General features: G+C 44.1%; 1 protein-coding gene and 1 pseudogene across 2 annotated transcripts; both read right to left on the bottom strand.

Moving 5' to 3' along the window:
- Positions 1-479: 479 nt before the first annotated feature.
- Positions 480-22469, bottom strand: LOC125619029 (signal-regulatory protein beta-1-like). Of its 2 annotated transcripts, XM_048811180.1 has the most exons (6): positions 22276-22465; positions 18298-18654; positions 7321-7635; positions 2868-3185; positions 2218-2317; positions 480-724 (listed from the first exon to the last, which is right to left on the bottom strand). In XM_048811180.1, exons 1-6 carry the CDS (start codon positions 22349-22351, stop codon positions 709-711), a joined length of 1182 nt encoding a protein of 393 aa, XP_048667137.1. In that variant the 5' UTR covers positions 22352-22465; the 3' UTR covers positions 480-708. The 2 variants fall into 2 exon arrangements, with proteins under 2 accessions (XP_048667137.1, XP_048667138.1); XM_048811181.1 differs by lacking the exon at positions 2218-2317 and having other exon boundaries at positions 22276-22469.
- LOC125619216 lies at positions 9345-9524 on the bottom strand (annotated as a pseudogene).
- Positions 22470-26398: the final 3929 nt, after the last annotated feature.

Raw genomic sequence — 26398 nt, forward strand, 5'->3', positions numbered from 1 at the left:
ATAAATGCTTTGAAAAGACCGCTCTGCTGTAATGGATGGATGGAAGGCCCCAGGGCACCCCTGTGAGGAGGCCATTGGAATGGTCCAGGTAAGCACTGAGTAGGGTCTGAGAGATCATGCAAATGAACAGGAAGGAACTTGGACTCGGGTTTGAAGCTGGATGTCTTGGTTCTACCACTTGTTATTTGAGTAACAGCCTGTAGATGTGCATTTGGAGAGTTTTCAGGTTTTGCTAATTTAAAAAAATGCTATTATGTATATATTTGTACACAGTTCCTGGTGCACAGGTGCAAGAGTTTCTTCTACACCCAAGATTGGAAATGCCAGGTTATAGGGTATGTGAATGTTCAGTGCAACAACATTTTCCAAAATGTTTTCAAAAGTAGCTATGCCCATATTTATGTGCCTACAAATATTGTAAGAAAGACTCAATTGCTTCTTTAGTTTGCTATTTGAACAGGGACAAAATGGCACCTCAGTGTGGCTTTGCCAAGGTGTTTCCTGTTTACTAAGGGGCTGCCAGAGTTTCATGGTAGCACTTGGGTCCCCAAAGGGCTAGGAAGGGCCAGTAGAACTGCAGGTGTGTGTTTCCATCTTGGTTTCTTGGTCAGAGTCATAGACTTTGAGGCCAGAATCTCCACAGAAACTTCCTCCCTGAGGAGGGTATGAGAAGCCACCTCTCACTGCCGACCTTCCTGGTCCAGGTTCTCACCTTCTCTGGGGCCTGCAGGAGACAGGGAGGAAGGAGAGCTAGAGAGGGGCAGATGTCAGCAGGCTGACAAGGCAGAAGCCAATGTGGCAGCTGCAGGCATCCCGCAGTCCTCCTGAACAAGACAGAAGGGAACTAAGGTCCTATGTCCCTGAGGTGGCCTGTCCTGGCAGTGCCTGTGACCTGAAGAGGAACCAGGAAGCTGAGGAGGACCCTTGTTCTTCTCATCTCCACACCAACACACTCTCTCTCTCCCTCTCCCTCCCCCCTCCTCTTCTCTTTCTTCCCCTCCTTTTTTCTTTCTCTCTCTCTTTCTCCTCTTTTGTACTACTGCAATAAAGCTCTCTTGGTCGCACTTATTACCGAGCTACATCAGCCCTTCTCTCTTATTTATTTATTTATTTTTTTAAATTTTGAGACAAGTTCTTGCTAAGTTGCTCAGGCTGGCCTCAAACTTGGAATCCTCCTGCCTCAGCTTCCTGAGCAGAGTAGCTGACATTACAGGCATGAGCCACTGCACCTGACTCTCTTCCAGTCCAGACCAGAGCACATGTGAGAGACAGAGAGGAAGGTTGAGGGACTGGGGCACAGCTACCAGGGTCCTCCAGATTCAATACCCCTTCAAGGTAGAGGAGGTCAGGGAGGACCTGGTGGCTTTCTTCTCTAGCTGAGGTCCCTCNGTCTCTCTCTCTCTCTCTCTCTCTCTCTCTCTCTCTCTCTCTCTCACACACACACACACACACACACACACACACACACATACACACACACACAGTACTGGAGATTGAACCCAGGTGTGCTTATTGTTAGGTGCAGGGCAGGCTGAACTTTGTTATCTGCAGGATAGCCCACACACTCAAACCCCCCTCTGTCTGGTCCTTTATCACCTGTTTGCGTCAACCCTCCACTCAAGGCCGAACATTTAACCCTCCTTGTACCGACAAGGCAGCTTGCAGACCCAGAGACCTCATTAGATTTAGGCTATAAAAACTCCCTCCTACCTGGCCCCTCTCTCTAGCTCGTGCGCGCTCTCTCTCTCTCTCTCTCCCTCTCTCCATCTCTCCTCTTCTCTTTCTTCCCCTCCTTTTTTCTTTCTCTCTCTCTTTCTCCTCTTTTGTACTACTGCAATAAAGCTCTCTTGGTCGCACTTATTACCGAGCTACATCAGCCCTTCTCTCTTATTTATTTATTTATTTTTTTAAATTTTGAGACAAGTTCTTGCTAAGTTGCTCAGGCTGGCCTCAAACTTGGAATCCTCCTGCCTCAGCTTCCTGAGCAGAGTAGCTGACATTACAGGCATGAGCCACTGCACCTGACTCTCTTCCAGTCCAGACCAGAGCACATGTGAGAGACAGAGAGGAAGGTTGAGGGACTGGGGCACAGCTACCAGGGTCCTCCAGATTCAATACCCCTTCAAGGTAGAGGAGGTCAGGGAGGACCTGGTGGCTTTCTTCTCTAGCTGAGGTCCCTCCCTGACATCACATTCTTTATCTTGGGTCCCACTTTACCTGGAAGAGAGGCTCCTCCTGAGAGCATAGATGGCACAAAGTGCCATCAGAGGAAACAACTTCCAGCCAAGGAGAAGAATGTAGCTGTATACGGTGGCACCTGATGACAGAAGGACATCAGGATGGTCAGGGTGAGCCTGGATCCTCTACCATTGCTCAACCCCCAGACAGGCTCAGCCCTGCCCTGACCCAGGTACCAAGACTACACCTTGGTCTTGGAGGGAGTCACCTCACCTCTCTAAGCCTCAGTTTCCTCATCTTTAAAGTGGGCATTGGAACATGTTCTTGAGAAGTCTTTGTATGGAGTGACAACACCCACACAAAGGACCTAGTAGGTGCTCAGTAATTGTTGAAGCTGAATGGCTTTTGGGTGGGAACTGAGGAAGGAGGTTTCACGTGAGCTTGCCCACCTGGTCACATGGGTGGGTGGTCAGCTTGCAGCTGTGAAAACAGCACTTCTGCTCTTTGGTACCAAAGGCATCACCTTCTGAAGAGGATACTGTGATTGCCTTCACATATTACAGATGAAGAGTTCCAGAAAGGTGAAGTGACTTCTCCAAGGTCACTCACACACAGTGAGTAGAGCAGGGTCAGTTTCTCAACCAGCCTGTGTGACTGTAGGTCTGTGCGGTGAGTCCGCTCCCACTTACCCAAGTTCAGTTGCAGGCCTCCAGACTCACTCAGGTGCATGCTCTTTTGGACCAGCACCTGGTCATTGTGCCACACCTGGCAGGTGAACAGCCTTGGGTTCTCCAACTCTGAAGCATTGACCAGGATGTGCCTGTCTTGGCTGAATGTGCTGTCTGGGTTCTCGGTGGGGGCAGAGGCCGAGCAGATCTTGAAGCACCCGTTCCTCTCCAGCCAGGTGATTCGCATGTCTTCAGGGTAAAACCTTTGCACACGGCAGGTGAGAAGGGCCACCTGGAGTCCTGGGATGTAGTGTGCTGAGGTGTACACTGTGGGGACAACTGAAACAATAGCCTTCTTTTACTTTCTTTCTTTGTGCAAAAAGGCCCAAGGAGCATCTGTCCCTTGCTAGGCCTTGTGCTCAGTTCTTGGAATATAACAGTAAACCAGGAAGGCATGTCCCTGCCTCCCGGAGTGCCCACTCTGGTGGGGAGGAAGCAATCATGGGATTCCCACAGGGGTTCCTACAGTAGGGCCACCTCACCTGGTCTGGAGGTAGACAGACTAGGGCAGGTTTCTGGAGGAAATGATCTTTGGGCAGAAATAGGAAAGATAACATACTTGGAGTTAACTATATGCACAGATTGTATTTTCTAAAAAATGGTGACAGCAAGCCCCACATGGTCTTCCAAAATTTTACCTCTCCTCATCAGAGATGGAGTCTGTTTCTCCTCTCCCTGGAATCAGAGTGGGACTTTGTGACGGTCTGATGAGCAGCATGTGGCAGAGATGGCCTGTGGGACGTCTAAGGCTGGGTCATCAGATTGACATGGCTTTCACCTGGCTCAGGCGCCATCTTTCTTGGGATACACCCTTCGTACCCAGCACCCAGCCATAAGGAAGCCCAAACCAGCCCACGTGGAAAGACGATGAGGAAAGGCCTGTGTCAAGGAGAACCCAGGCACCAAGCCTGCAGCCAGCACCAAGGCCAGGCCCCAGCCTTTGCCCAAGGCCCAGGCATCATGGAGCAGAGACCAGCCACCACTGCTCCACTTCCGTCAGAATTTCTGACCCCGAGAATCTGTGAGTGTAATGATGTGGAGGATTTGAAATAAATTGGGAGTACTGGAATAACTTGGATAAAAATAATTTGAGTTTAATCATCTATAGGAGGCGAAGTGGGCCTCACCAGGCTGAGGTTGGTGAGGAGCTAAGAAAAGTGCAGACCCCTGGGAAAAGGACCTATGCAGGGTGATTTCCTTTACCTCCACTCCTTATTTGTGCAGTTTGATTCAACACAACAGCCTGGTAGCTGGAGTATTAGGCCAAAGGAGCTGGGGAAGGTCAGGAAGAAGGGATCTGGGAGAGAGGGGGTTGGGGAAGGGCATCTCAGACAGAGGAAGGGCATGGACAGAGGCCCTGTGGTGAAGCTTAGCAGGTTCCAAAGCTTTAAGATACAAGACCAAAGTGAGAGAGAGGGAGTATGGGTGAGGTGAGGCCAAATTCCCAGTCCATTCTAGTAGCTGTGCTTATGAGTGCCACCCCTGAAGGCTCTGAAAGGCATTCTAAGGAGTAGAGACCCTGATGGTTTTCATTAAATTGCTTTCCAAATCCTGACCCCCATAGGACTCTTTTTGTAAACTGATGGCCTGAGAGTAAACATCAAGGCCTTTCCTCTCTGACCTCCTTTGTTTCTGAATTTTCTTCCTCATACTTCACAAAAGAAAGGCCTTTGTCCCACACGTCCCGAACCCAGCTATGGTGCATTGTCCTCAGCTTGAAGACTTTGGGACCCAGGATAAAAGGACAGTTCACCAACCTGCTGGCAGGAAGCCCGTCCTGGCCACAGCATCACAGACCTCCCACCACCTCACCAAACTGCGCTCCCAATCACATCTCTAAAGACTCTTTTAATAATTATTTATAAAACCTGTCATACTTTTAGATTGTTTTAGTCGATCGTGTAACTAACTCAAGGTGAAAGAATTTTTTGAACACTGAGAGCCTTATGGTAGCAAGAAATTTTTTTAAAAATTTCAGTCTTGTTGGAGTCCTCTGTATTTTCGTGGTTCTCTTTGATAATAAGTCTGTATGATATTGTGGTCAATAAAAAGAACTTTCCAATATGGAATTAGAATAAAGACACAAATTTAGGGAGAGAAAGGAGTGCTGTACAATTTCTTATTATCAAAGAAGACTTTATGTTTCAATGGATGATAGTGGAAGTATGATATTATTTTTCCATTAAATATTTTCAGATGGATGTAACTTCTCAGGGATTATGTTGTATGCAATCATTTAAGCTTATGATGAATAATTTTAGGTGTCAACTTTAAAATACATGATAAACTACATAGCCCTCCATAAGTATTTTTGGGTATATGAGCAAAAATGCTTGGTAAGCATCCCAGTAGATTTTTTTTTTTTTCCCCTTAAGAGCAATGGTGAGCCACTGTAGGGTTTTAAGCAGAGGAGGGACATGGTCTGGTTTTCTTTAGAAAAATGGCTTTGGCTGCTGAAGGGTTAGTGTATGAACTGCAGAAGGCACATGGGTACAAGAGATTAATTAGGAGGCTATTGCAATTGCCAAGTAAGAGATAATGTCGGCTTGAACTTGGGTATTAATTCAGATAGTGGAAGTAGACAGAAATGTATGGGCTCAAAAGACTTTTTTTTTTTTTGGTACCAGGAATTGAAACCAGGGGCACTTAACCACTGAGCCACATCCCTGGCCTGTTTAAATTTTTATTTGGAGATGGGGGTCTCACTAAATTATGTAGGGCCTTGCTAAATTGCAGAGGCTGGCTTTGAACTGGTGATCCTCCTGCCTCGGCCTCTTGAGTTGCTGGGATTTTAGAGGAGATTTAAGGGGGAATAATAGAATTTAGTGAAGGATTGGGCAAGGAGGGTTCTCTGGGCTGGGGAGCCGGTTCATGGAGAGTGTGCTCCCTTCATCCACAGAGGAGGCAGAGGAACTGTGTGACAGAGACAGTGGGGAGAAAGGATCATGCCCATCTCTAGGCTGACCATGACTGAACGGCTTCTCTGGGGGGAGGTAGAGCCGGAAGCAGAGTTCCTCAGTTGGCCACAGCGGTGATTCTTACGGGAGGGAAGGGACTCTGAAGTGTGCTTACTGAAAAGTCATGTGACCTTGGGCAAGAATTTAGCTTTTCCAGGCCTCCGTTTCCTCATCTGCAGGAACCAGGACGAAGAGCCATAGAGTTTCTTTGGGGTGTTCAAGGTGGAGAGTAGAATTTAAAACTTTGATTTTTTGGTTAAGCAGGCAGACTCCTATTTTGGGATGCAGGCATTTGAGTCATAAAGAGCTGAACTCTGTCTATTGGGATACCAGAGATTGTCTCCATGGGGAGGGAGGGTGCTGTGGAGATCATGGTGCTGGTAATGGGAGATCTTTGGTTTTCAACGGCTGGATTTGGAAAGAAGAAAAACTCGGTCACTGGACCCCTGGGAGGAATTTCACCACCTGCAGGAGGTAAGTGGGACCTCGCCATGCTGAGGTTGCTGAGGCGCTAAGGAGAGAGCAGACCCTGGGGGAAAGGCCCCTTGCAGGCCAGGGCATGGACTTGAGTAGCAGTTGGAGAAATTTCTTTTACTTGCCTACTTATTCTGCAGTTTGATTCAACACAACAGCCTGGGCTTTGCTCCTGGGGAATGAACAAGAGGCTTTCCCTTCATAAAGGCAGAACAAGAAGGGGAAAGCCTGCACTGCTCCTGCCTGCCCAGGGTGGGGTGGAGTGGCAGGTTGAAGAAGCATATTTCAAAAGCAGGACCTGGACAATGTTGTTAGGAGTTCAAGTGGGAGAAACATCCGTGCTGAAGCTTAGAAGCCCTGAGCAATCTGGTCCCCACTCCCTTTCCTTTTCCACACACCTGTCTTTTCACTAGGTCCCAGTCACCCTGATCTTCTTTCTGTTCCTCAAACATGTCTTAACTCTTCACCACTGCCCCACCACAGGGCCTTTGCATGTGCTGTTTCCTCTTCCTAGAACACTCTACTTTGCTTGGATGATTCCTTTTCCTCTTTCATATCTTGACTCAAACGTCACTTCTTCCAAAAGACATTTCTCCAATAAACCAGACTTCTCCTGTTATATCAATGCAGCAATCTGTTCTTTCTCCTCAGAGCATATGTTCCGTATAATCGTTTGGGACTTGGCGGATGGAATTCATGAGACAGAACGAGGTCTGTTCTGCTTGCCATGGAATCCCCAGCATCTAGAATAATGCCATCCCCAAAGCAGATGCTTAGTCAACACATTGGATGAATGAATGAATTTCCACCTCCCAAAGACACTAGGAAGCTCTGATGTGGGAGGGGGATAGATACATCAAGAACCTCACGCTCAGCTCCCTCGAGGTTCCCTGGAGAATGAATGGGAGGATGCAGGGAAGAGCTCTGACTGGGGAGCCCATGGCCACCACCAAAGGTCAGCCCAGGAGGTGGGGGGGTCTTACCTTGGAGGAATTGCGAGATGTTCACGTGCCTTCTGTGGGGGCTCTGCAACTCACTGTGGGCCACTTGGCAGGTGACGTGGGAGTAGAGTGAGGAGAAGGTCAGGGACACCAGAGTGGTGCTGACAATGGTGTAGGAGGGCTCCTCTCCAGGCTGGAAGACCAGGGTGTGGAAGGCCGGCAGCTCCCTGCCGTCTTTGAACCATTGCAGGTCAATGTGTTTGGGAAAGAAGCCCCTTGAGATGCAGGTGAGATTCAGGACTTGGCCGGGGCTGGCCCTGCTGGAGGGGCCAGAGATCTCTGGAGGGGAGGGTTCAGCTTGGATCAGGGCAAAGGAGGAGGAAAGAGAGAGGTGAAGATGGCGAGTTGCACTTTAGCACCACGGCCACCCTCAGGGTTCACCTTGCCTGAACCCCCACTCCAGCCTCCCCCACTCCAGCCTCCCCCACTCCAGCCTCTCTCTCATCTTCAGTTCCCTCCTCTTCGTGAGTCTTATTATCGCTTCATTATAAACCAGCTCAAGGGCCTAACTTTGCTTCCCAACTCTTCCAGTCCATGCTTGGGGTCTTAAATTCCAGATGTGACCATGGACATCATTTCCTTGTTCTCCTCCCTCCCTGTGTCAACAAACCGTATTGTTAAAAAGTTATAGAAGTCATGGCATGAAAAACAGTGAACTCTTAATTTCCTATCCTTGTCAAAATTATAGACCAAATGCTTTTAACTATTTTAGCTGATTGAGTGTTTCTTTCTGTTTTAAACAACATCTTTACACTGTCATTTCTCATTTTTTCAATTTTATATAATATTGTGGAAGAAGATAATTTAACTCTCTGCCATCTCCCTCCAAGGACCACCTGCACTTCACCCCCCTGCATCCTCCTATCTCAGACACGTCATGACTTTTTGTTTTATCAGTATTCAGCATTTAGATTATTATGACCAAGGAGCATCGCCTGCAGCAGGGCCATGTAATACATTAGCATTACGTTTCTTGGGCAGCCTTTTGTTTTCCCAGGAATGTTTAATGGCCTCATTATTTTTATTTGCTTAGTTTCTATGAACGTATAATAAATTCATTCCTGATTTTTTTTTCCAAATGGTTATAATTCCTCCTACTAAGGAATTGCTAAGTGTTCAAATGGACTTCAGCTTAGGGTAAATATAGACCGGGGAGTGCACAAACATTTTTTCAAAGGGGTATACAGGCTTGGATTAAAAAAAAATCTTTTCATGTTGATAAATCGTAAACACAAAAAAAAATAGAAAGCACTCATCATGGGACTTCAATAATTATCAACAAATAGAGATCTTGTTTCATCTATATTTTTCCTACCATCTATTAGTTTATCTATTTTAATTGTATATCCTGAATGCATACAACATAATGGCTTGGCGTATGTATGCATAATAAAACGATCTTATTACAGTCAAGATAATTTATTTATTGTCTTAGTCACATTTTTGTATGTGGTAAAGTTACCTAAAATCTATTGTCTTAGTAAATATTCTGTATATAACTTATTATTAACTATGCCTCAGGCTGAGCACTAGATCTCTAGACTTACCTATTTTATATAAATAAAATTTTGTTACTTTGACTTTCATTTTACCCACTGCCTTTTGCTGGTAACCACCATTGTACTCTGTTTCTATGTATTTGAGTCATTTTTTTTTTTTTAGATTCCTCATATAAGGACAACAAATGAAAAATAGAGCTGCCATGATCTAGCAACTCCTGTTCTAGGTATATGCCCAAAGGAAATGAAAGCATCCCCTCCTAAACTTTTCTGCACCCCATGTTCATGGCAACATTATTCACAAGAGCCAAGACATGAAAACGACGTATGCGTTTGTAAACGGATGAGTGGAGAAGGAAATTGTGGTATAGGAGTCTGCACAGTGGAAGATTATTCAGCCTTAAAAGAGGAGATCTTTCCATTTGCTGCAGCGTGGGTGAATTTTAGAGGGCATTATGCTAGTTAAGGCAGCTAGACACTGGGCTGTTTTATTTCTTGAATGTCCCCAAGAGGCACCCCATTCCTGGGAGGCACTGTAATACCAGTATGATGTGGAGTGGATGCAGCAAGTTGCCAGTCCATCTCCCTGCTCCCAAAATCCACTTACCACATTGTCCTTGGAAAGAGGACGTTTTAGATATTAAACTGATAAAACTCAGACTCTTAGCCAAAAGGCCAGGAAGTGATGACATTGGGTTATGTTAAAACAAATGCCAGGCTCTCTTGTTTCATTCCTAACTAGGAATAAAATGTTTGTCTGAGTCAAGAATTCTTTTTAAACAAGCAAAACACCATGATGATAATTAAGATTCAAAAACAATACCTCCATATCATCTGATATTCGTCAGCATTCAGATTTTTCTGCTTGTCCCATAAATATAATTTTATAGTTGGTTTGTTTGAATTAGGATCCAAGCAAGAGCCATATGTTATATTCAGTTGATGTCTCTTAAGCCTTTTTTAATCTAAAAGAGTTCTCTTCCTCTTTTTATCGTTTGCCTTTACTTGTAGAAAAAAACCAGGTCAGGGCTGGGGTTGTGGCTCAGTGGCAGAGTGCTTGCCTTGCATGTGTGAGGCACTGGGTTCAATCCTCAGCATCACATAAAAATAAATAAATAAATATTTTTAAAAAAGCAAACCAGGTCAATATCCCTACCGAATTCTATACCACATTCCTTACTGTTTCCTATGGTTTTTCAACAGGAGTGAGCACCCAATGCTGACTGTGGTAGTGGGCTTGATAATAACACACCCTTTGTTTTCTGAGGACACTCTTCTCTTACTGGAATTTCTTGAATTCAAGTTCTAGCCTCAGGGTCTGGTTCTTAATGAACCCAAACTAAACTCTGTTGTTGTTTTTCTTCTTCTTCTTTTTTTTGGGGGGGGGTATCAAGGATTGAACCCAGGGGCACTCAACCACTGAGCCATATCCCCAGCCTCACTTCTTTTTTAATTTTGAGACAGAGTCTCCCTAAGTTGCATAGATCCCCTCTAGGTTGCTGAGGCTGGCCTCCAGCTTGCAATCCTCCTGCCTCAGCCTCCAGAGTCTCTGGGATTATAGATGTTCACCACTTTGCTCAGGTAAACCCTTTTACAAAATCCCTTGAAATCGTTTATCTTTGTCTAGTTAAGTCATGCATGGGCCCTTCTGAACCCACGCAGTGCTCAGCTGTGTCGCTGAACTCTGATTTATTTAGTAGCAGCTCAGGTTTTGCTCTTATAAATAGTGTGATGAAAAGCCTAAAGTGTAAATCATCTTGAATTTATGTGAGCAGATCTCTGGATAAATTTCCAGAAGTGGAATTGTTGAGTTATAGGGTCATATGTATTAGGTGAGATGTATATGTAATATGTGTATGCTATGTGTATATGTAATATGTGATTTTGCTATATATTGCAAATTCACCTCTTATTGGGTTATATGATTTTGCCTTCCTACCAGCAAAATGTGGAATACGTGTTTCTCTGTAGCTTCCCCTGCAGAATATGCCGTTAAACTTTTTGATTTTTGGCCAAGCTGATAGGGGAGAAACCATGTCCCTGTGTTGTTTTAATTTGCATTTCTTTTTATACAGGGATAGCTGAACATACTTTTATATGTATCTAATTTTCTATAACTTATCTTTTCATATTTATCAGCTAGGATTCTATAAATTTGCTTGTCTTCTAAAATTTTAGAAGCTCTCTGTATGTCAGGGATGATTCTTTTACTGCAAGTTGCAAAATATTATATGCACACATTCATACACAAGTTTCTGTTTGTATAATATGATGGGAATTACCATTCCCCCCTCTTTTTGTAAAAACAAAAAATTTGAATTATAGTTAGACAGGTTTCCCCTCACTTCCAGGTTATAAAAGAACTCACATATGTTTTCTCCTAGCACTTGCAATTTCATATTTTACATTTAAATCTCTGATCCATTGGGGACTTATTTTAGTGTATGGTGGGAGGTACTGGATACATTTCTGGATTTTCTCTTCTGTTCCATTGGTCCATGTACTAACGCTGCAACTGACCCAGCACCATCCTTGAAGACCCTCCTCGTTCCACTGAATTGACATACATCTTCCTCGCAGAAATCAATGGACCATACATTCGTGTGGATCTATTTCTGGAATCTCTGTTGTCTATCTTAATGTCAGTCTCACGCTGTACGGTTACTACAGCTTTATAATATTTTGTGTTCATGAGGGATAGGGACCATAGTTTTCTTTGCCTATGCCTTGATCTGGTTGGTATGAGAGTGATGCTGGCCTCACAGATTGATTGGGAAGCAATACTTTGTTTTCAATTTTATGGAAAAATATGGGCAGAATTACTTAGAAGTATTTTTTCTTAAATGTTCAGTAGAATTCCTCAGTGAGCCTTGATTATTGTTTGTGGGAGGATGCATAAACTATAAATTCAATTTGTTGAGTAGATACACTAATAATCAGGCTGAGAGAGCCTTTGGTAATCTGTATTTTTTAAAGAATTTGTCCATTTTTTCTAAGTTCTCGAGTTTATTGATAGAGATTTTCACGAAGTTCCCTCATCAAACTTGTAACATTTGTGGAGTCTGTACCTGGGCCATCTCTCTCACTGTTGATATTGGTAATTTGTATCTTCTTTCATTTTTCCTGATTTTGTGGCTGTTGGTTTATTGATTTTATTAATTTTCTGAAAGAATTAGCTTTTGGCTTCATCAGTTTGCTCTATATTTTTCCATTTTTTATTTCTGATTTTTTTCTGTGTTCTTTATTATTTCCTTTCTTCTGCTTATTTTGCATTTCACTCTTCCCCCTCTCCCCTGCCCAAGTTTAAGGATCACTGAATTGAAACTTTTTTCCTGCCCAATTATAGAAATTAAGGACTATAACTTTTCCTCTAAGTACTGTTTTGGCTGTGTTCCACATATTTGTATCTTGTGCTTTTATTTTTTTCTATTTTTAAATTGATTTGTGCCTGTGTTTTAAGGTAATATTTTTTTTGCAAGCAATGTTTAAAATACTTTCTAATTTTCCTTTTGATTTCTTCTTTGATGGTATATTATTCAGAACTGTTAGTTTTCAAATGTTAACTTTCCAGAGACCTTTTCACTTTAGTAATTTAATTCCACTGTAATAAAATACACACACACACACACACACTTTGTATGACTTGACTCATTTTTAAATTTACTGAAACTTATCAATGAGCCAGAATTCAATCTAGCCTTTGCACTTGAAAAGAATCTGTATTACTCTCTTTTGGAATGGAAAGTTTTATAAACATTTGCTAATTTAAGTTGATGTATATTGTTGTTTAATTCTTCTACATCCTTATTGATTTCCTGACTATCTGCTTTACCAAAAAAATTTTTTGGAGTGGGGGTACCAGGGATTCAATTCCAGGGCACTTGGCCACTGAGCCACATCCCCAGACCTTTTTTGTATTTTATTTAGAGACAGGGTCTCACTGAGTTGCCTAGTGCCTCGCTTTTCCTGAGGCTGGTTTTGAACTTGCAACCTCCTGCCTCAGCTTCTAGAGCTGCTGGGATTACAGGTGTGTACCTCTGTGCCCTGCTCTGCTGTATCAATTTTTGAAAGAGGGGTATTGAAACCTCAGATGTAATTTTAGACTTGTTGATCCTGTAAGTTTTGGTGCTATGTATTTTGAAGCTCTATTATTAGAGGCATAAACATTAGAAATGGTATTTTTTTTTGTGTGTAATTGCTCACTTTATCATTATGAAACAACCTTCTTGAATCTTGGTAAATTATTTATGCTAGATCTACTTTGAGATCAATGTAGGCATTCAGATTTAAAAAAAATTATTGTTAATGTGGCATATATTTTTTTCATTCTATTATTTTATTTATTTAGTTTGGGGTACTAGGGATTGAACTCAGGGGCACTCTACCACTGGGCCGCATCCCCAGCCCTATATTTTATTTTATTTAGACACAGGGTCTTACTGAGTTGCTTAGCACCTTGCCTTTGATGAAGTTAGCTTTGAACTTGTAATCCTCTTGCCTCGGCTTCCCGAGCTACTGGGATTACAGGTGTGCCAAAATATACCCAGCTCATCCTTTCATTTTTAAATCTAGTTGTGCTATAGTTTTAAAGGGATTTATTTTTTATTTTTTTGCAGGAAATGTGTAATGGGCCCTATTTTAAAAAATATCATCTGAAAATCTCTTCATTAGGGTGACTAAATAACATCTGTCTAAGGTTTTTCTTTTTTACTTTTGTATTTTGCAGTCCAGAAGACTGAACCCAGGACCTCACGCAAGCTGGACAAGTGCTATAACCCCAGCCCTCTCTGGCTAGGCTGAAATATACCATCTTTTGTTTGTTCTCTGGCTCCTGTACTGTACTTCATTTTCTCCACTGTACTTCATTTTCTGACTGTCTTTGTTTTTAATATTCCTTTTATCTCATTTGTTAAATTTATTAGCTATTATTCTTTGTTGTGTTTTTTTTGTTTGTTTGTATTAAGATTTCTGGTGTACATTATTAACTCTTCCCTGTCCATCAAGGGATAGGATGCCACTTCATTTAGAACTTATAAGAGCACATACCTACTTCTCTTTTTCTAGTCTTTGTGTTATTTTGTCACACATTTTACTTCCACATATGTTATAAGCCCCCAGATGTTATGTTTTCTTTGAACAACTATGTTTCAAATAAGTTAAATTAATAAAAAATTCTTTATATTTATTATTACCACCTCTGAAGCTCTCTTTCAATTAGATTATTATTATTTTTTTCTGAGATGGGAAAAGCACATCACTATATTGAAGTTGCTCAGGCTGGCCTTGCACTCATGGGTGCAAGTGATCCTCCTGCCTTGGCCTCCCTAGTAGCTGGGGCTACAGGTGTTGCCCCCCTGCATCAGATTCTGATGCTCTTCATTACTTTGTATAGATCCATATTTCCATCTGGTAATATTTTACTTCTGCTTAAAGGATTTCTTTTAACATTTCTTAGAGTGCAGATCTGTCAATCATGAATTATCCCAGCTTTTGTATGTCTGATCAAGTCTTTAACTTCATTTCTAACATCGTGGTGAGATACATGTCACATTTATCATCTTGACCACATTTTAGTGGCCAGTGGTGTGCAGTGCAATCCTGTGACTTTGCGCCCATCACTATCATTCATCTCTGGAACTCTTTCATCTAGCAAAACTGAAAAGAAAACTTAGAATACTTCAGAAATTTGAATGCCATCTGTGCACTGATTTGTACTCCTTAGAGGAAAATTTAACTTCACTTTTCCATCTTTTTTTTTTTTGGTGATGGTGAGGGAATGGGAATTGAACTTGAGGGTGCTCTAACACTGAGCAACATTCTCAGCCCTTTTAAAAAGTTTTATTTTGAGACAGGGCCTCACTAAGTTGCCAAGGCTGGCCTTGAAGATGTGACCCTCTGCCTCACCCTCCTGTGTCACTGAGATTACAGGTGTGTACGCCTGTGTCCAGCTCAATATGGATTTTTTTTCGTATTCTCCTTGCACCTACCGCATCAGCTTCTTGAACATACAGAATAACTCATGGTCACTTTAATGTCCTTGTAGACTAGTTCTACCATTTGTCTTTTCTCACTAGGTTTCAAATGATCTTTCTCATTTGAAATCATATTCTTGTGCCATTTTCATGCCTGATAATTTTTTTAATGGATGCTAGACATTGTGGATTTGACTTCATTGGGTATTGAGTATTTTGCCTTTCTATAAATAGGTTTGAGCTCGCTTTGGGACATGGTTAAATTACATGGGAGACAGTTTATTTTTCTGTCTCACATGAAAGTATTGCGAGGCAGAAGCACAGTGTCATTTGGTCTAGCTCTGATGGTTCTCCTTTTACTGAGACAGAGTGCTTCTCTGTGTTCTAACAGGTGGTCCATGAATTATGAGGTTTCTCATTCAGATTCGTGGCAACAGACACCATTCTTGGCCTGAATGAGGTCCTCAAACATTTTGCCCCTAGCTTTGGGTAGTTTCCTCATGAGAACATCCTTTTCAGTCTTTTGCTGAGTTCTCAAGGGGACCTTTCACAGGTCTCTGACGTCCTTTCTCTGTGCAGCTAGCTGCTTTTTGGAGATCCAGTCACCCTTTGGCCTCTGAGAACTTCTAGATCCTTCAAGGAGAGCTCCGGGTTCTACCTGAGGTCACCCTTCCTGCATTGTGGACTTTAAGCTTTCTCAGGGAGTACCCTGGGGACAGTCCCAGTGTTCATCATATGAATTTCCCTTCTAATGGGATCACTGTCTGTTGCCTGATGTCCAATGTCATGTCTATGATTTTTTTCCAAGAGTTTGCTCAGACTTTAGTGGGAGAGTGAATCCGGCTTCTGTTGCTGTTTAGGCAGAGATCACCCCTCAGCATTTTGTTATTGTATATGTTCTCACCTTTTCCCTGGCATCTTCGAATTGGATTTTGTTGGTATATATAAAGGTCATTGATTTCTGTTTGTTGATTTTATAATTTTCTACATTGCTACATTATCTTGTTTGTAATAGCTTAGTGTTGATTCAATTCAGTTTTCCAGAAACCACATCATCTGTAAAGAGAATTTGCTCACTTTCTTTATCATTCTATATTGGTTGCTTTCTCTTTCTAAAGACATTGGCCAATAATTCAACACAGTGTTAAACAATTTTAGAAATGGTGGGTATGACTTTGAAGACTATTTGAATGCTCTAGCAGGTCTACCTCTTTGAATCCTCCTGTCTGGAAGGGCCCAGGGGCCATCCCTGTGCCTCTTGAATGGTGGGCAGCTTGGGTCTCCAATTCTCTGTTCCTAGTTCTCTTCATTATTTTTGCTTTGTTTAACCCCCATTTTTCAAAAAGGATGCATAAAATGCAATCCTTTGTGATCTTGCAAACTCTGTAAATTGGCTGGGTGTAAATTTGAGGTTGGAAATATTTTTCCCTGAGGCTTTGGAAGGCAAAGGCAGTAGCCCTTGTCTTTGGGTACCCAATGCTGCCCTTAGCCATCTGCTCCTGATCTCATCCTCGACACTTTCTTATAATGTGGATTTTAATTTCCAATTCCTGAAAATGATAAGACCTTTTCTTAGTCCTTGAATGCTGTCTATATTCTCTTTGTTTTATCCATGGCCTTAAGGTTCTGAGAACCTAAAAATTAAGAAGTTCTGTTGGAATATATGTTTCTATGATTCCTTTAAATTATTCCACTCATTAAAAAAATATCATAATTATCAATTTACCAACATAAACAAGGCCAAGTGAGCTAAGTGCTCTGCTTCCAGGCCTTTGTGGATACCGTTTTGAGCCTCACGAGCTTTATCTTCAGCCATGATTGAATTAGCCAGGCCCAAATTTAAGAATTCAAGAATTTAAGAAATATAGGGATATATATAATCTACATCAAAATATTCAATCCTTATTGAATAGACACTTCTCAGAAGAGGATATACAATCAATCAACTAATATATGAAAAAATGTTCAACATGCCTAACAATTAGAGAAATGCAAATCAAAACCACTCTAATATTTCATCTCACTCCAGTCAGAATGGCAGCTATTAAGAACACAAACAACAATAAGTGTTGGCGAGAATATGGGGAAAAAGGCACACTCATACATTGCTGGTGGGACTGCAAATTGGAAAGCAGTATGGAGATTCATTGGAAAACTTGGAATGGAACACCATTTAACCCAGCTATCCCACTCCTCAGTCTCTACCCAAAGGACTTAAAAACAGCATACTACAGGGACACAGCCATATCAATATTTATAGCAGCACAATTCACAATAGCTAAACTGTGGAAGCAACCTAGATGCCCTTCAAAAGATGAATAAAGAAAATGTGGTATGTATACACACACAATGGAATATCACTCAGCAATAAAAGAGAATAAATCATGGCATTTTCAGGTAAAAGAATGGAGTTGGAGAACATAATGTTAAGTGAAGTTAGCTAATCCCAAAAAACCAAATGCTGAATGTTTTCTCTGATATAAAGATGCTGACTCATAATGGGAGTGGGGGGGTGAGCATGAGAGGAATAGACAAACTCTAGATAGGGCAAAGGGGAGGGAGGGAAAGGGAGGGGAAAAGGGGGTAGGAAATATGGTGGAATGAGATGAACATAATTATTCTAAATACATGTATGAAGACATGAATGGTGTAACTATGTTGTGTACAACCATAGATATGAATTGAAATACATTCTGCTGTCATATGTAACAAATTAGAATAAATTTAAAAAAATAAATATGATGCAACTGTTATCTCCCATCATCTGAGGCGTATACTTGTTATAGCACCATTTAACAAATAGGGAAAAAGATGTTAAGTTTTACACTGACTGATGAGTAAGTAGCAGGCACTCCAAAATATTTCTGAATGTTGTTAAATGAAAAGCCAACATGTTTTCTTTGTTTTGTTGTTGTTGTTTTTTGAAAAATACTTGAATATGAAAAAAACGCAATCCTTATAATTTTCAATCTCAGTAATTCTAATATTTATATCATATGGGAATCTATGGTTTGATGCTTTAAAGATAATATTCTAAAGTTTAATTGGTTGTAATATCCCGAATACTAATCATATGTACTAATTAATGTGCAGCAGGAACTCTTCTGAGTATTTTATATTCATAAATACATTGACATTTATAATCCTTACAACAAATCTTCGAGATGGATACTATTATTATCCCTATCCTACCTATCCTACAGATGAGGCATAGAGAATTGAAGAATCTCATTTCAGTTTGTAAATGGCTAAAAGTGGAACCCGGGGTACCTGGCCCTGGAGCCTGTACTTTAGTGCAACCTATTCATGAGCCTTTAGGAGTGGCAAGATTCAGAAGGTCAAGACTACAGCTCCGTCACCGGGACCCTCTACTGTCTTCCTCATCTGTCCCTAGTCTTGACACAAGAGCTAACAAAGGGGGCTGAGCTCCTGGGGCTTGTGACTTGTCTAGGAACAACTTATCTAGGGCTCTAGGGATCTGGACTTACTACGCACAAGTATCAGGGTGCCTGGTCCAGACTTAACTTCCACGTTGCCATCGCTTATTGTCCTGAGCATCAAGCAGTAGTAGGTGCCAGCGTCTGCGAGGGTGAGGTTGCTGATGCGGATGGAAAAGTCCGTGTTGTTTGTCTTTGTGACGTCTGACATACTTTTTATCCGAGGGAAGTGGCCTTCTTTGAAACTGTAGATCAACTGCTGGTCCCGTTCAGTGCCCTTGAACCACTTAATGGATCCCACGGGGAGCAGGGAGGTCACAATGCACCGCAGAGAGGCTGATTGTCCTTCTGCTATGGACACCGACTTCACAGGTTGAATCACCTGTGGCTCCTCCTCACCTGTCATTCCTACAAGGAAACACAACTCGGTCACTCTTATTTATTTATTTATTTTTGTGGTGTTGGGGATTAGAACCTAGGTCCTTGTGCATGCAAGGCAAGCACTCTACCAACTGAGCTATATTACAACTTAGTTTCAAGCGCCCTGTCTTGGCCCATCCCGGGTTGAGGCTGGGTGCTTGGGTCCAGACTGCAATTGAAGTCCCATTAATTCCTTCTTCGCACATCATGCATTAGCATCTAGGATGGGAAAATGGCTGAACTGGATGCCAGGAGCTTCGCAAAGAACAGACAGGAAGAGAGTCCTTGTGAAGGATTCAGACAGGAAAGTCACAGGGAAGAAACAAATCTTTGAAAAATTGTTCAGTAACCACAGTAAACCAGTGAAATGTACATTTAACCCAAAAGCACAATGCTAAAGGCTATAGCAGAGTAGCTGGAAGGGTTACAAAAAAAATTTAGGCAAGACTCAGTATATGAAACACGAGGGCACGTTTTCCAGCTGTAATAAAAGAGACAGGTTGATACCAAGGCCCACAGAACGGTCAATGACACTGAGAGAGAGACTAAAATTGGGTATAGGAAACTATGCAGATTTCTTGTGCAATCAAGCGGATATTGTACTCCCTTGGCAGAAAACTCTTGATAAGAAAACAAATATAACTTTAAAAATGTGATATCCTCCAGGAAGTGGGATGGCTATAGAGACTTGTATCAATGACTTGTCTATTTCTTCCCTGTTTGGATTATTTGACAAGCTTGTAATAAAAATAAAATAAAACATTTCTCCCTTCTAAAAGCATACACTATTTTTAGAATGTTAGTTTGGTAGAAATGAAAATGATTGTCAGCTTTCAATGTTGCTAACAGTGTCGTGGAATGGTATCATGAATCAGGCTACTGCCACTGCAGGAAGCCACCCGTGAAATACACGAGGATCTTCTCTCGGCATGGAAGCCAGAGACAGAGAGAGGCCTGGCATTGGGAACTCTCCGTGCCTCTCCCACAGCAATAGATTCCCCAGTGCAAGTGACCTTTCCCTCCACTTGGCTAGGAAGGTTCCTCCTAGTAGCTCCAGAGGTGGGTGTAACCTGTTAGGAACTGAAGAGCCTATCTTGAACCTTTTTTGGAGAAGAACATTCTTTGGAAGGCCTTTGATGCCTCCCAGGATAAATAAAGCAGATGTGGGCTCCATTTTGCCAGAAGCTCCATCAGTTGGATCAGCTTGCCCGTCTTGCCCGTGCTTTTGAAACTAATTTCTGTGTTCGTGACATTTTCTGCATTTCATTTCCTCTTAGCTTTTATTTCTCAGCCAACCCCTTCCACCGAGGGGAACCCCATTTGCCACCCTACGGCAGGCAGTAATATAAATGGACACACAAAGGAATATAAATGGATGACAGCGGTGCAGGCCTGTCATCCCAGCAGCTCGGGAGGCTGAGGAGGAGGATCCCAAGTTCAAAGCCAACCTCAGCAACTTAACAAGTCCCTAAGAAACTTAGCAAGACCCTGTCACTAAATAAAAAGTAAAAAGGGTTGGGGATGTGGCTCAGTGGTAGAGGGCCTCTGGGTTCAATCCCTAGTACTGGAAGAAAAAGAAATCAGCAAGGACATCAACAACAACATCAAAACCAAAATAGAAAGAAAAGAAACTAATAGTTAAAATGACGTGGCTGAAGTGTATGTTGGTATTGATGATGATGTAGATATACGTATCTTGGCATGGAAAAAGATCTCCAATTTGTCTTTGAGTGAAAGAGCAATAAAACATTGAGTGTAATCCTGTTTCTTTTTGAGTTCAACACATGTGGAAGCAACATAAGAGGTTAAACAAAAGGCTTGTGGGCCCCCTTGGATCCATTAGAATGCCTCCTCTTTTGCTTACTTGATGTTTGACCTTGAAAAAAATTACTTAGCCTTCCCGAGCTGTAGATTTTCATCTATGCCACATAAACACTGTGGGAAGTGAGACTTTCCTTGTAGTTTTATTGTTAGACTGAAACCCGAAAGCCTTTGAGAAATACTCAAGACTCATAGGAGGACTTTTGCAAGAAGGTTGCTATGGTTTGAGCATTCCTCCCCCCTCCCCGCCAATTCGTGTTGGAAGATGAATTCCTGAGTGCATCAGTGTTAGAGGTCAGGCCTCCTGGGAGGTGTCTGGGTTGTGAAGGTACAGCTCTCATGAATGCGTTAATTTCTTTCATAAGGTGAGTGCGTTCTCTCATGGAACTGGGTTAATTATAGCAAAACTCGGTTGTTTTAAAGCCAGTCCATCCCTCATGTTCTGTGTCTTCTGCATGCTCCACTTGCCTTTCCACCATGAGTTGAAGCCAGATGAAGCCCTCACCATTGTGGCAGCTTGATCCTTGAGCTTCCCAGCTTCTAGAACTGGGAGCCAAAATAAACTTCTTTTCTTTATAAATTACCCAGTCTCTGGTATTCCGTTATAGTAACAGAAAACCAACTAAGACAAAGGGCCTCTCCCCATTGACCTGGAGTCCAGAGGATGAGGGCCTGGCCTGGGCATCAGGTTGATCTGGTCTCAAGGCGGGGCTTCAGGTCTGGAAATTCTGGGAGGCCCATTCCCTCCATCTTCTTCCAGTTTCTTCTATGGAGCACAATAGATTATTCCTATTTCCCATCACTGCTGTGAATTTAAACAAAGACTCAGATTGCCAAGGACACACAGAGAGTGTCCTTTCATGGTTAGAACCATTTTTGAGATATTCTTTTGTATTATTAAATCCTGGAAGGATATAGCAGCCAGAGCTTACATAGATACTTCCGTGTGCTACATCTTACTCTAAACACTCAATTATAATTAACTAGTTTAATTTTTACTACAACCCTATTAGCAAGACATTATTATTTATCACCATCTCACATTCAAGAAAACACAGGCACAGAGAAGTTTAGTAACTTGCCCAGAATCAAACAGCCTCCAAGTGATGAAATATGAAGTTGAGCCTTGGCAGGTTGGTTTTGAAAAATATCTGTGCTTTTAGCCACTTCAAATGGCCTCTCACCTGAGATGCTGATAATCATGGGAGGAGGAGGGCTGCCTCTCCTGCCTGCCCGAGTCAGCTGTGGGGAGAAGGGAGGGGACAGGCAGGAGAAAAGGCTCATATCAATAATGTCGTTGTAAGATGCTGGGATTCTGGGAGACATGGTCTAAAAAGCACCAATTTCCAATTTTTTTTCTAACAGTCCACATTCCATGTATAGTCCTGAAATTTTCCCTCTCTCTCCATCTAGCCATCTACATCCTTCAGAACCAAGACAGCACCCCGCAAGCCCTGGGTGCCATGGCCTTCAGCAGGACCAAGAAGTCAGCTGCCACCCCCCTCCCTCCTCCCTTGGAAGGGCACCGGGTCCTGCCCATCAAGCACATGGGGGTCATGAAGCCTTTAGAGGGGGTCAGGAGTGCAGGAGAGGAGGGGCTGGGACCCCCTGCCATTGAGGGAGGCCTGGGCGGGACGGTTGCTGTCTGGATCTGGGTGGGAAAGGAAAGGATCCCTCCAATCAACGAGGATCTGGAGGGTTGGCGGAGGGAAGTGTCTCAAAGAGAAAGGGGCAGCAGGGAAAGAGGCCCTGGAACAGAGGTCCATCTGCCCCGTGGCCAGTGCTCACCTGAGAGTCCCAGCAGCAGAGGCAGCAGCAGGGGCACCAGAGGCAGGTGGGGCTGCGAGGCAGAGGTGGGCATCATCTGCTCCTAGAGCCTCCTGTCCGAGGAGGTTCCAGACTCCCTGCTCCTTGGAAAGAGGCAGTATCTGTCTTCGGTGAAATAAGAGGAAGTACCCGAGGGAAGGGCTGTGGGATCCTGGCACTTCCTGCTGGTGGACTGAAATGGGAACTAGGCACGAGCTCAGAAGTGACTGATGTCAGAGTCCCCAGGCGCTTGCAGAGGCCCCAGGGGACTCCTCTAGCACCCAGGCTCTGTTCCTGGACCCCTCAATTTCTACGTGAGGGGCACCCATGGCCATTCCTCATGAGGGACCCTGGAGGCAGTCTGGCCTGGTGGAGGGCGTGTGTGGTCTGTGTGACAGGCTACCCCTGGGCACAGGTGAGCTGCAGAGCTGGGGTCAGGAGGAGGGCTCCTGGGCATGGGGCCTCCAGGAGCCAGGCCCTCCTTCTCTTCTCTCCAGAGGTGCCAGGGTCAAAGAGCTCGTGTCTGACGGGGGCTGTGTTTGGGCAGAGTCCCCTTTTAGAGGAAGTGGCTTTGGGTGAGGTGTATGCAATTAGACCTGGGGAGTAGGAGGGAGGTTTCTGTTCTGGAAGAGCGGGGGTGGCGCCTGAGCCTCGGCCTGCTCACGCTGCAGGAGAGCTCATGCCCAGAATCAGCTGCGGGTGGCGAGGAGGGTGCCTTTCCTGGTCATCTAGGTCTGAAGCCAGCTCTGGGGAGAAGGAGTGGAAGGGCCAGAAAACATCATCCCAAGAACGGACTTCCTCTTTCAATGTACTTTTGAGCAGCAGCAGGCTTACAAGAGTGTGCCCGGAGCCGCAGCCTAGTGCCAGACATAGCCTCCCGTGACTCAGTTTCCCCACTGCTCCCAAGCCCCGCCTCCTTCGCAGTGGCTGACCCTAGGCTGGGATGGGAAGGGGCAGGACCACAGGGCCGGAGGGAGGATCTGATTGCTCTTCAGCAGACACTGGTGTTTTCACTGTGGGCAGGTCATCTCCATGCCTGGTGTCCTACTTGGCATCTACAAAACAAACTCACCTGCCATGTCCCTCTCACGCCTTCCTGGGTCCTTCCTGGGTCCCTATCTCAGCGTGTGACACCTGCTGCACCTCCCTCTCCACAGTCACCCCTGGCACGGACAGCCTCATCCACTTTCCCTGTGTCAGCCATCTGCTTACCCTGGGGTGGTCCTGCTAAAGGAGAAGTTTGATCACGTCACACTTTCAGTGGCTTCATGTCACTCTCTTTCGGCGGCTTCCCATTACTCTGAAACCCTTCTCTCGTCTGCCCTGATTTGGCCCCCGATCCTTTGCCAGCTGCACTCCAGCCTTCACTTATGTTTGGGCTCAGCTCCACTGACCTCTCTGCCGGCACTTGAAGTTCCCACTGTCCTCCTCTCTTTCTTCCTTAGGTCTGAGGCCACTGGATCTCCTGGGGATCGTCCTCCTCCTTCTCCTCCTTCTCACTAGCATCCTTGGCAGAGTCTGTACTCACCATTTGTATTTCATACTTGTCTTGCTTATGGAGCACACAGCTCAGTGAGAACAGGGAGTGGTCTTCTCTGTTCTCCACTGAGGATGCTCAACAGGTGTTTCTGAACCAGGAGAGGGTGTGGATGGAGGAGGTGGGTCACTGGGGGCGTGCCTTGGGTTTACGTTTTGCCCTGGCATGAAGACACTTTACCTGCTTCCTGATCGCCCACGTCCTGAGCTGCTCTCCTCTGCTGTGCTCTTCCACCACGATGCCCGGCCTCACCTCTGGCCCTCAGCTATGGAGTTGGCCATCTAGGGACTGAGACCTCTGAAACCAAGAGCCAAATAAACTTTTCCTCCTCTAATTGTTCTTGTCAGGTCTTTTGGCCACAGCAATGAAAAATCTGACTAAAGCCAGGAATCCTGACACTCACTAACCACCACAGTAGTGGCCATACAGCCAGCTCATCCCTGACCCCACCTCTGTGAGGCCAGAGGCCACCTCTTCCATGGATTCTAATCCTCTCCGTTCTTCTGGGAGACCTTTTGCAAAGCTTTGCTCAAGCTCTGCTTCCTTCTTCACCACGCAGAGCTGTTTAGTGGACTTCAGGAGATTCCCGGAGGACTACCCAAGACAGAATTGGGTGTTCCCCTCATCCAGATGAAACGTGGCACCCTTGGGCCTTCTTGGACTGGCTTCTTCCCCTAACCTTAGCCTGCTCCTGAGTCAGGCTGTGGTCACTCTTGTCCTGTGTCCTTGTGCCTCCAGCTTCTCCTCAGCCCTCTGTTTCCTGCAGAATGAAGGCTGAAACTCCATCACCAGAAGCAACCTGAGGCCTAGGAGGAGAGTCACAAGAGCAAGGGTGGCAAGAAGGGTTGTCAGAGGTCACACAGGAACCCCTCCTCCAGGGCCTTCACTTTCCCATCCGAGGTCACTGAGGCCCACCGTGGTGACAACTATTCCTGCTGCACAGCGCACCCTCCCTGGTGCAGAAACCTGAGGCAGGAGCCCAGGAAAACAGCATCTCACCCTCCTCCACCGTTAGTTACCTTGCACACCTTGCTTGCTCCCAGCATAGTCACATGACATGGTTTATCATCTCCATGTTGGTTAGGAAACTGAGGCTCAGAGATTGTAGGGTCACAAGGTGGTGAGACTGGAACCCACATGTCCATTCCTGCTGTCCCTCTAGATACAGGACAGGGGACCCAGACACCCAGACACTGGGAACCTGGAGCCTGGAAACCAGGAGAACAACATCAGGGCATAAGAGCATGTCTACCCTGGTAGTAAGTGGCATCTAGACAGCACCTGTCGGGAGAGCTCAAGGCTGACTTGCTCCGCACCAGGACCTGGGTTCATGCAGGAAATGAGGAAACTTTAGAAATCTCTGGGCAATAAATCATTAAGAGCATTCAAGGAAACACGGACTCACTGGTCTGGTAGGAGTCTCAAACATTCTCTAGTCCTCCTCATTGCCAGTACCCCAAATCTACTTTGTGGGTACGTGAGGCCTTAAAAGTATGTACATCAGATCATAAATAGGAACTCTCTCCGCAGAGTTGAATTTGGTGTAATTTATTTAAAAAAAATTTAGTTGTCAATAAAACTTTATTTTATTTATTTATTTATTTACATGGAGCACTGAGAATCGAAGCCAGTGCCTCACACATGCCAGGCAAATGCTATACCGCTGAGCCACAACCCCAGCTCTTGATTTTTAATATTTAGTTTTTAATAGGTAATTACACAATTTTGGATTGTGTGTGTGTGTGTGTGTGTGTGTGTGTGTGTGTGTATGCTTGTGTGTGAGTGAAAAGAGCAAGCAAATGAATGAAAGAGCAAAAGTGAGAGTATTGTGTATGCATGAAAGAGAGAGAGAGAGGGAGGAAGAGAGAGAGAGAGAGAAGGAGGAAGAGGGGGGAGAGAGGGCAGTGCAGGATTTGCTGTCATAATTTAAATTTCATGTTGCAGAAGAAAGTCTTAAAGAAAGATGATGTAGCCTCTTTAAATAAATCACAGAGGCCTTGCCATTGGCTACATCTTAGACTTTTCCTGGTGAGCAGAAGCCAAAAGTGTCCTTTTTGCAGAGACCTTCTGCTACCCATCTTGTTCCACCTGGTAGGTGAGGACAGTGTCCTCCACGTGGTCAGTTTTCTTTCCTGGGATGAAGCTCTGCTCACTGCATAGTCCATCGCTGCCTTTGGTGGGGATTAGAGTCTCATCTGTCTGGGAGACATTTCCATTCTTCTTCCAGGTCCGCTGTGCATTCTGGGGCTAGAACTTTGCCTCTTGTCATTTGAGATGGGGTTTGAAAAATAGACATTGTTGGTGAAACGGAAATAGCTCAGGACAAATGCTCAGACTTCATGAAATAATCAGATTCACCTTGCTCACTACTTGGTGGCCATTTATTTGCTACCTGCCTAGCCTGGTGGCAGTCCCTAGCACATGCATGAGCCCATCCAACTCAGCATTTCTATGAAGAGGGTGCTGCAGGCTCGGTGTGGCCCACACTGCAGATGGCATGAGAGCTGAAGTCCTCTGGAGCCAGGACCACCAAGGTACTTAGGATTGTGTTGGCATTACTGCTGTTCT

The sequence above is a fragment of the Marmota marmota genome, unplaced genomic scaffold, assembly GCF_001458135.2.
Source record: "Marmota marmota marmota unplaced genomic scaffold, marMar, whole genome shotgun sequence".
In the NCBI taxonomy this organism is placed as follows: Eukaryota; Metazoa; Chordata; class Mammalia; order Rodentia; family Sciuridae; genus Marmota; species Marmota marmota.

Coding starts and splice junctions, on each gene's coding strand:
- LOC125619029 (XM_048811180.1), bottom strand. CDS start 22,351: ATGATGCCCACCTCTGCCTCGCAGCCCCACCTGCCTCTGGTGCCCCTG. Junction 3,186..7,320: donor CATCTCGCAATTCCTCCAAG/GTAAGACCCCCC, acceptor CTATTGTTTCAG/TTGTCCCCACAGTGTACACC. Junction 2,318..2,867: donor AGGCCTGCAACTGAACTTGG/GTAAGTGGGAGC, acceptor TTCTGTCATCAG/GTGCCACCGTATACAGCTAC.